The 10,756-nt window shown below is 35.1% G+C and overlaps 1 protein-coding gene across 1 annotated transcript in view; it reads right to left on the bottom strand.

Annotated features, from left to right (window-relative positions):
• Positions 1-4,786: 4,786 nt before the first annotated feature.
• LOC149556178 (Tetratricopeptide repeat (TPR)-like superfamily protein) overlaps positions 4,787-10,756 on the bottom strand; it is a 29,905-nt gene continuing 23,935 nt past the window's right edge. Inside the window, exons 3-8 of the mRNA XM_089830307.1 lie at positions 8,294-8,478; positions 8,022-8,192; positions 6,623-6,823; positions 6,219-6,470; positions 5,461-6,016; positions 4,787-5,314 (exon numbers count right to left, since the gene is read on the bottom strand). Of these exons, the coding sequence (XP_089686433.1) occupies positions 5,543-6,016; positions 6,219-6,470; positions 6,623-6,823; positions 8,022-8,192; positions 8,294-8,478 (1,283 nt within the window). The 3' untranslated portion in view covers positions 4,787-5,314; positions 5,461-5,542. The remainder of the gene's footprint in view (positions 5,315-5,460; positions 6,017-6,218; positions 6,471-6,622; positions 6,824-8,021; positions 8,193-8,293; positions 8,479-10,756) is intronic.

Genomic DNA, 10,756 nt, shown 5'->3' with positions numbered 1-10,756 from the left:
TCCTGGGAGGTCACCCATCCCAGTACTACTCCAGCCTGAGCGCGCTTAACTATAGAGTTTCCTCCATAGTTAAACCCAAAGCTTGCAACCCCATTTGCAAAACCTTCACCAAGTGTTGTGCCTTATGAACCATTCATTAGAAAGCCCCTTAAGCTCATCAATTGATAAGTAGAAGATAATTTCCACAGCTAGTCAAATTGTGATATGAATATCAGGATTTAACTGTGTGATTTTGAGTCAAACTCGATGACCCAAGTTTCATGAGTAGTGATTCAACATGAATCCATCTTTCATGAGAATAAATGGAACACTTAGCACTCATTGGATCTAGGCGGTGCTCACAGGGGTGAAGCACCAAAACTTCCCGGGAGGTCACCCATCCCAGTACTACTCCAGCCTGAGCGTGCTTAACTACAGAGTTTTCTCCATAGTTAAACCCAAAGCTTGCAACCCCATTTGCAAAACCTTCACCAAGTGTTGTGCCTTATGAACCATTTATTAGAAAGCCCCTTTAGCTCATCAATTGATAAGTAGGAGATAATTTCCATAGCTAGTCAAATTGTGATATGAATATCAAGATTTAACTGTGTGATTTTGAGTCAAACTCGATGACCCATGTTTCATGAGTAGTGATTCAACATGAATCCATCTCTCATGAGAATAAATGGAACACTTAGCACTCATTGGATCTAGGTGATGCTCACAGGGGTGAAGCACTGGGACTTCCCGGGAGGTCACCCATCCCAGTACTACTCCAGCGTGAGCGCGCTTAATTACAGAGTTTCCTCCATAGTTAAGCCCAAAGCTTGCAACCCCATTTGCAAAACCTTCACCAAGTGTTGTGCCTTATGAACCATTCATTAGAAAGCCCCTTAAGCTCATCAATTGATAAGTAGGAGATAATTTCCACAGCTAGTCAAATTGTGATATGAATATTAGGATTTAACTGTGTGATTTTGAGTCAAACTCGATGACCCATGTTTCATGAGTAGTGATTCAACATGAATCCATCTCTCATGAGAATAAATGGAACACTTAGCACTCATTGGATCTAGGTGATGCTCACAGGGGTGAAGCACCGGGACTTCCTGGGAGGTCACCCATCCCAGTACTACTCCAGCCTAAGCGCGCTTAACTATAGAGTTTCCTCCATAGTTAAACCCAAAGCTTGCAACCCCATTTGCAAAACCTTCACCAAGTGTTGTGCCTTATGAACCATTCATTAGAAAGCCCCTTAAGCTCATCAATTGATAAGTAGGAGATAATTTCCACAGCTAGTCAAATTGTGATATGAATATCAGGATTTAACTGTGTGATTTTGAGTCAAACTCGATGACCCAAGTTTCATGAGTAGTGATTCAACATGAATCCATCTTTCATGAGAATAAATGGAACACTTAGCACTCATTGGATCTAGGTGATGCTCACAGGGGTGAAGCACCGAAACTTCCCGGGAGGTCACCCATCCAAGTACTACTCCAGCCTGAGCGTGCTTAACTACAGAGTTTCCTCCATAGTTAAACCCAAAGCTTGCAACCCCATTTGCAAAACCTTCACCAAGTGTTGTGCCTTATGAACCATTCATTAGAAAGCCCCTTAAGCTCATCAATTGATAAGTAGGAGATAATTTCCACAGCTAGTCAAATTGTGATATGAATATCAGGATTTAACTATGTGATTTTGAGTCAAACTCGATGACCCATGTTTCATGAGTAGTGATTCAACATGAATCCATCTCTCATGAGAATAAATGGAACACTTAGCACTCATTGGATCTAGGTGATGCTCACAAGGGTGAAGCACCGGGACTTCCCGAGAGGTCACCCATCCCAGTACTACTCCAGCCTGAGTGCGCTTAACTACAGAGTTTCCTCCATACTTAAACCCAAAGCTTGCAACCCCATTTGCAAAACCTTCACCAAGTGTGCCTTATGAACCATTCATTAGAAAGCCCCTTAAGCTCATCAATTGATAAGTAGGAGATAATTTCCACAACTAGTCAAATTGTGATATGAATATCAAGATTTAACTGTGTGATTTTGAGTCAAACTCGATGACCCATGTTTCATAAGGCACAACACTTGGTGAAAGTTTTGCAAATGGGGTTGCAAGCTTTGGGTTTAACTATGGAGGAAACTCTGTAGTTAAGCACGCTCAGGCTGGAGTAGTACTAAGATGGGTGACCTCCCGAGAAGTCCCGGTGCTTCACCCCTGTGAGCATCACCTAGATCCAATGAGTGCTAAGTGTTCCATTTATTCTCATGAGAGATGGATTCATGTTGAATCACTACTCATGAAACATGGGTCATCGAGTTTGACTCAAAATCACACAGTTAAATCTTGATATTCATATCACTACTAAATAATTGTCTACTACTAAAGTATAATTATTTTAAAATCAATTTTATTAAATTTTTTATATATTTAATTAAAATATTATAATTAAATAAAATATTTTAAAGTTATTCTTACATTTTATAATAAATAAAAAATTTAAAAGACAAGACAAAGTGGTATTATCGGCGTTGGTGAATTTACCCTTTAGACAAACGTAGGTGAAGTAACATATTAAGTTACATATTAATGAAATCTGTCAAAATATTTGAGCCAACCGATTTGACTTGTGTGGACTAATAAAATATGGCCGAACGTGTCTGACATAGTACTGACCTGCTAAAGCCATGGGAAATTGCGACTGGTAAACCATGATCAAGAAATCGAAAATAACCTGGTTTAACGGCATGAGTCAATTTTTGACTGGAGTGAACTCCATAAGGAAACCCTATCAGCTAATTATGTAACGAGTAAAACTGTGCTTATAGTTCTCATATTATTATTATTATTTATTTTGAATATTGTTTGCAGTAACTAGTATCCTTAGATCCTAAATTCTAACAACACAGTTTACACAAATTGATATATAAGGAATGAGAACACCTATCAATGCAAACTAAAATCTAAAATTATATCTTGCACAACAATGGAACACAAATAGGTTTGGCTACAACACTAAGGGTGCGGTCTCATGAGAGGGGCTTAAGCTCTATTTTCTAAGAAGTGGGTGGTCTCATTAGCAAAATATAATTTTGCTACAAGATTATTTAGAATCTTCTCCTAAAAAGTAGAAGCCCCACATTTTTAAGAACCGGGTGAAAAAAGGGTGGGACTGGAAATAGCCCCACCAGCTTAGGAATGCTTTTTGCCATTTGTCAATAATCTAAATTTTAGATTTTAATTAAAATGTAATTTTAGAGGGAATTTAAATTTTCAGCTTATTTTAAATGCATATCTTCCTTAAATTTCAGAGCTATAATTTTGAGCAGCATAAATCATGGGACCGCTAGCTTTAAAATATTCACTTAAAAATAGCAAGCAGCTTCCGCTCTATTTTATAGGAAGCCCCCTTCCATTGGACCCCAGCCTAATAGGATCTACAATTAAAGATAACAAAATTCAGCTGATTAACGATTGCACATTGAATTCAGCTAAAGAACTAAGATAGTGTTTATGAGATCTAGGATTAATGATAGCAAATTGATTACAGCAATAAACAATAAATCCAAAAATAATAACATAAACATCAAGTCATATCTCAAACACAGATTCAGAGTGGAACTTGGACCTACAAATCTAGAGAAAATAACTTCGAAGAGAGGTGTCTAAAATTAGCAAATTCCAATTCCAATTAGAAAATTCGCAAATTCGAATTAATAAAGTGAGCCTTCGAAAACAATCTCAAGCCTTTGGAGAGTCGAATTCCTTCAAAATAAGCATCACCATGGTCCCTAAGATGCCATACCAAAAGTCACATCAACAGCTACGCTCATGATGTAACATGTAGTATAATACAGATCTTCAATCAAAAACCCTCCATTTAATCATTCCAGAAGTCTTCGAACTGTTAAAATATGTTAACAGACAAACTCAGCAAAATTTAATTGCTTGTTAGAACTCTCAATTTCACAATCATCCATCAATATAACTATGTGCAATGATAAATTTCCTGTTCATTTATAGTCAATCCCTTTATAGTTGATCTTCAAGAGATTGAATGTAACATGTGACAACTCCCACATCTGTTAATGTTGGCATGGGTTGAATGATGATGCGTTGAAAAACTAACAAAGCATAGCATCATATAGAAAGATCATTCCTCAAGTTTGGCATGGGTTGAATGATGATGTGTTGAAAAACTAACAAAGCATAGCATCATATAGAAAGATCATTCCTCAAGACATGCACCTAATGATCAGGATTTCCCAAGGTCACATGCATCCTAGTATTACTCCAGTTGTAATGGGCTAAACCATGAAATGTTACCCCGACTTACCTCCCTTCCTTGCTATCCAATTTACAAAAACCTTTCTAAAGTATTGTACCTAATTTTTTCAGAGCTACATTAATGCTGTCATGAATGGTGAACATTTATATATATATATATATATATAGAGAGAGAGAGAGAGAGAGAGATTGCAGGTGAAACATTTGCTATGTTATTCCCTGCTGTAAGCAGAGAGATAACATGGTCAGAGTCCATTTTCATTACATTGACCCAACATTCAGATTGCACTTGGTGTTCCTAGTACTAAGCCTTAAGCTTGACATATGCATTACTCACTAGATTTATTTTATAGTTAGGCAATTAGAATGAGTATATTTAAAATTACAAAAACCAGTGACTAAACAGTTGAAATGGAAAGCTATATAAATGCAATTTTAAAATTGAAGGTCTGCTTAAACTGCAAAACTCTTTGTGAGGTTCACTAAGGTGATGTGGCCATTCAAATTTTCAAACAGATAATTAGCATTGTATAAAAAATTAAAAGGCGATACCCAACATTTTTTTTTTCTGGAATTACTCATCTAAGGCCTCTACACCATGGAGCTGAAGGTGCAAATGTTACTCGGAAAGCCAGCTACTGTACAAATCAACCATGAGGCATTCATGGCTAACTTGAAATGTGACTTAAAAGGAACATCAGGACTGAACTGAAATTGATTCGCAAAAAGGCTTGTGCAATGCAGTTCATAATACAAATGAAATAAATCAAGGACCCTAGATTAAGAGATTGTTCAACTTGATCAAAATATAATACAAACATGGTCGATTTACCATTTATATTAAATATTTCAATAGGTCACCTGTAAATTTGGAACATTGTAAGCATGTCCGAGGCTTTTCGGACACTTCGACACTCAGCTTCTCATAAGTGCAGTGCATCATCAGAAACCTTAAACAACTTAAGAGTTTTACTGTTTACTGTTCCTGAATTGCAGCCATCTCCATAGTTCAAACTGATATGAAAATAAAATCCTGCAACAGAAGTGGTTCCCATTTGGTCTTCTATTAATCGTTAACCCAAAAAAGAAAAGAAACTTTCAGAACAGAGTTAATTCACCAGCTTGTGGATTACAGCAAAAGCTCAATGCAAACCAAACAAAAAGTTAAACTAGCAATACCTCGTGCATCTTTTGAACTACCAGATCATTTCCTTTGGTAGGTCTAATAACATTGTAGATTTCATCAACAAATGAATCAACATTATTGTCTCCTTTGCCTCTTTATTCTCTCAAGAGCACCCATGGGTTCTTCTCGTTCTCTTTGCTTTCTATTATCATCCACTTCACTGTCTTGTGCCTTCGTTTTGTTTACCAATTCTCCAAAAACAGCAGATGGGACATCTTTTTGTGAAACTTCAACCCTTTCATCATTCTCGTTGTCTTCATCACTCTCTTCTTGCAATTCAATATCTTCTGGGTTAGCAGTTACCTTCCTACCCCCATCTGCTGTGCCCATTACCCCAGCTTGTGAGTCCACTCCAGCACTAACAAATCCCAACGATCTCATTCCATCTTTCGAAGCCATGCTGGGAACAGCTTCTGGTGCTAATTGTCTTTCCAGAACAGCCATTTCATCTTCAGGCACACCAGCCCGCTTAAGTGTGTCAACTGTCTCCTCAAATGTCAGTTTCCCCTGATCCTTTTGCATCAAATACTCTGGGAGTATAAAATGTGTCTGTAATGTAACATTCTCAAAGTCAGATATAACAGATTTAATAACCTTGGTTAAAGAAAACAATGGCATATATAACTGTGGGTTATTTCAATTGCCCAAAGAATTACAAAAACTTTTTGTTACATGTAAGTATTATTTATTATTTATTTTCTATTCCTCAAGGAAAATAATCATAAAAGATATATTGCAGGAAAATGCAAACCTGGCTGTAGCTAGCTGACACGCTGCGTTTGATTCGAAGCATTTCCCTGAAGGTGTCCTCATTTCCATGCTGCACCTCAAAATTATGCCACTTGTCCCAGACTTCTGGATCAGAACGTGGATCAGCCATTTGTGCACAATATACATAAATATTGCGTGCCCGATCTATCTCCCCCAATTTCCTCTCCAGCTCAGCAAAATTCATACACATAACCTTCACATATTTATCTGGTAGCTCTGATTCAATAGCTTTCTGTCATAGAAAGATGAATGATATTAGAATTTGTGTGGCTTGCTATGGAAACAAAATCTAAATAGAAACTGATGCACAAAATTTGCTTTAGTAATGGAAACCGACACTGAAAAGAAAAATCCGTACACACTTCTCCAAATTGTAAAACTAACCAGATAAATATCCCTGGTTTTTGGTACTCCAAAATTTTCTGCTGCACGAGCAATGTAAAGATCATATATCTCCATTTTCTCATGATCAGGAACAGCCTTTGCTGCACGGTCGTACACTTCCATTGCATGCCGTGCAAGTCCATAGTCCTCTTCCAATTTGGCATATTGCAAATACAAAGGTTTTACATTTTCTGCTGGTGCCTAAAACGACAGAAGAAACTATATTCACTTCAGATGAAAGCAGGCAATAACATTGGCCTAAACCTTTCAAAAATATAAAAGAATATAAAAACAATAATGTCCAGTAGATAAATCTGTCAACTATTTTCACAGGCACACTGGGGGACGGGTTTCTGGGATGGGAAAACAGAGCTTCAATTTGAGGACAGCAGTATTATAATAGCAAATACTTGAAATAGCACAATTGCAAAATTAATATCAGAAATATCATAAAGATGATTTGAGTGGCATGGTATCAAAACAAGTACAAAATCATGTACATACATTCATAGATATGCATATGTAGTGTGTGTAGCCAGTGATCTTTACGGTAGCCAGTGAACCCCCTTTCTATCACAAGTGGTGCAGCTGAAACCTTTGCTTGCAGACACTCCCAGCAGCGAGATGGTGGAGCAAAGAAGGTGATGGGTATAGACTTCTGAACGCCAAGTCCACAACCCAGGTGCATAGAAGTTTTGTGTGTGACGGAGGGAGGTTGATTCCCCATGTTACACTGATTATTTTTAAATGCAGAAATGATTTTTGGAGAGATCAGGGCAACTTTTTTCTATTTTTACTTGATAGACAAGGAAGATAATGACATAACAATGAATAGAAAAAACTTGCTATGAATTTCAATAAATACAATTTTCATGGAAAGGCATGATTTAATATCCAGGCACCACACTAGACTGAAAGTAATCATGAATTATTCAGGAAAATGGATTGGATGAGCAAGGAAGAAGTGCAAAAATGCATTAGGAAAAGTGAGGTCACAATAATTTGGTGAAATGATAGTTTTCAAAAGTCAAGATATCATACTATGTAATGCAGGTTCAGATTATTTCAAAAAAAAATTGGTGACCAAAAAAAGTTACAAAAAACAATTGAGAGTTAAAAAGAAAGATCAAAGTTGAAAAACGACTTATTTTAATTTCAAAGCAATTGATCTAATTACTAACTAGTCTTTCAAAAGAGACAAATAACTAATGTGATGGAATAATCTTTCAAGATGTTCAACTTAAGCCATAAAATATTGGTCCACAAATCCATAATAGATTATAGCATTCCACCTATCCTTCTTGTACTAGCCAAAACAGTAACAAACAAATACCATGTACAATAACACTTTGTAACCCAAATAAAAGTTAATAAAACAGTTTTAGTGAAAGAAGCAAACCTTCTCAACAGCCTGCTCAAATAAATCTCTTGCTCGTTCCAACTTTGAGCCCTTATACCTGTTTACGAATTTTGAGAGATAGGTCACCCAAATATCTTTCACATGTGGATATTTGAAGATTTTGACACCTCTTTCATATACTTTGAATGCATCCTCAAAATATTTATTCTCCTGATAACCAAATATACATAACAAAAGTCAATAACCCTGACCAACATGTCTGTTAAAACATGCAAAAATAGAAGAGTCAATAACTCTGTCTCAAATGTTACCTCTAGCAAATGTGCATAATTTATAATAATTTGTGGAGTGGCAATCTTTAAATCAAGTATCCGTTCATATACAGAGCGTGCCGACTCTAATGTTCCTAGACTCTCCTCCAAGTCCACAAAGAATGTCCAAAGCTTCAATGACCTATGCAGCCTCATCTGTACTGGTTCATTGCCATCAGCAGCAACTGTATAAAGAATAGTTTGAAATTGATGCACAATTTTTTTGGTCAGCATTTATTCCATTGATATTTTTCGTGAACATTAAAAATCATTCAAGCTCCATACTTGAAGACAAACCAAGCAGATTAGTTGTAAATTTTAATCATAATCTTCAAGCACCTGAAGGGCCTAGAAGAGTTGCATTAGAGTTTGAGGAGCTTGGGATTAAAAACATATTACTACAACTGAAGAAGAAAAACAGCTAAGTCCAAGCTTGTGGAAAACGGAAATTTTTTGTAGTGGATATGCTTGAAGAAACTAAAAGGTCTTCAGCTTTGGCAGAAAGAATTTCAGTGTGTTCCACTTCTGAGCATTGATGTGCTTAGAAGCCTTTTGTTTTTAGCATAAAGAGATATATCATCAACTACTAGTCTATTAATGAGGAAAGTAGACCTGATTGGACTTGTTGCTACAATCCTAAAAACCAGAACCAGTTATTTTTGCTCGCACTAACAAGGTTACAAAAACTACCATATCTAAAGTTTGCTGGGCAACATATATTGAAATTAATTTTTGTCAAGCATTACCAATAGTACTTTAAAAAATATCATCAAAAGCACATCTTTCATAATTAATCAAAGATGCTGGGCAAATCTCTTTATGCGATGGTATTTTACCATTTTCAAAAACAAGACTCAGAATTCTAAATCTGGACCATAAAGGAGCACATACACAATGTCATTTACAAGGGAAAGCATTTCAGCATTCTCATCTTGTGATTGATTTACTCATTAAAACTTGTGAACAACTTGGTGTATCTTAGTTTAATCAGCATACAGACTTACTGAAAAGTGAAATGGCATAGTGGTCAATTGAACAGACACAGAAAAGAACCAAGACTATGAAAATGATCAATAATCTTGAAAGGTTAACAATATTATTTAACTTGATATCAATAATCTCTAATTATTAAAAGAAGATTTTATTTTTAAAAATAAAATGAAATAAGAATTGACATCATTTTTAAATACTTGGAGGGAAATTAGGACTGATGGACCCAATTTGCAAAGGTAAATCAAGGATGTGCCCATCTCTATTTGAGGACAATTCAAGTTATCTTTTCCATTCAACATTCAGATTTGAGCAATTTATTTTATCTGGGCATCCAAGGGTGAAATTTCCCCCTTCGGTTGTTCAAGCCCCAAGGTTTTAGAGGATGAAAACCTTCTTTTCCACATTTTGGGTCAAGGATGGAAACATTGTTTCCCATTTCAGGTGATTCCACTTGAGAATCACAAACGTGCTGATTCGTTGAGGGTTTGAACACATTGTTTTAAGCATAGTTTAAAATTTTGGTTTCGGCAATATCTTGGCCGACCCAAAAAATTTGAAAATCTCGGAATCAGCGAAAATTCGGCGAAAAAATCGGCAATAAATCGGCACTTTTATCGAACATTTAAAAATATACAATTTCTTAAAATATTCTTAAAAACGCACACATACACACCAAATCATATTTAATATTTTATCATTGTGAATGTATTAAAATTTTAAATACCAGATTAGTAAATACACTTCAATGTATGTAAATGTATTAAAATCTATTAGAAATGATAATTCTATTAAAATATATTAATCGTGAATCTATTTAATTTTAATATTTTATAAATCTGTTAAAAACTTAAAAATTTAAACACAGTAAAATGTTAAATGTTATATGTTTACAGTTCTTAAAAATGAAAATAATAATATATAACAGTATGATTATTAAATTTTAATATATAGCAGTATTAAACTTTAATACATAATAGTATTTATAATTCTACTGTTTTTTAACATATTTATAAATATTGTTATTTAAATTTATATTTTATATTGCATCTGGTAAAAAAAATTTAAATTTACAGTTTTTTATATTTAGTATGTACTATTAATAATAATAAGTATATAATAATTATATTTTAACAAAAACAACATTTATAAATTATATCTATTAAATACAATTTTACAGTTCAACAAAAATACAAAAACACATAAAAATTTACAAGCGGCTGCAAAGTCAATTCTCTGGAATACAAACAAATTTGGAAATGATGTTCAAAGTCAAATAAAATTTGCAAACTGCTGTTCATAGTCAGACTGTGTGTTCAGAACTTCAGATGCAGACAACAATCTGCCATCAAGTCTCATTGTGATTATCAAAGTCCAGACTATTTGCCATCGACTATTCCACGTGCAAAAAAGAGATACCAGACTATTCGTGTTGTGAGCAAATAAAGTCAAATTGGTTCTGATAAAGTAAAT

Source organism: Cupressus sempervirens, chromosome 5 (assembly GCF_028749045.1).
Source record: "Cupressus sempervirens isolate cs-2001-9-10 chromosome 5, ASM2874904v1, whole genome shotgun sequence".
Lineage (NCBI taxonomy): Eukaryota > Viridiplantae > Streptophyta > Pinopsida > Cupressales > Cupressaceae > Cupressus > Cupressus sempervirens.
Note: the sequence above shows the minus strand (reverse complement) of the source record. Positions and strands in the feature narration are given on the sequence as shown.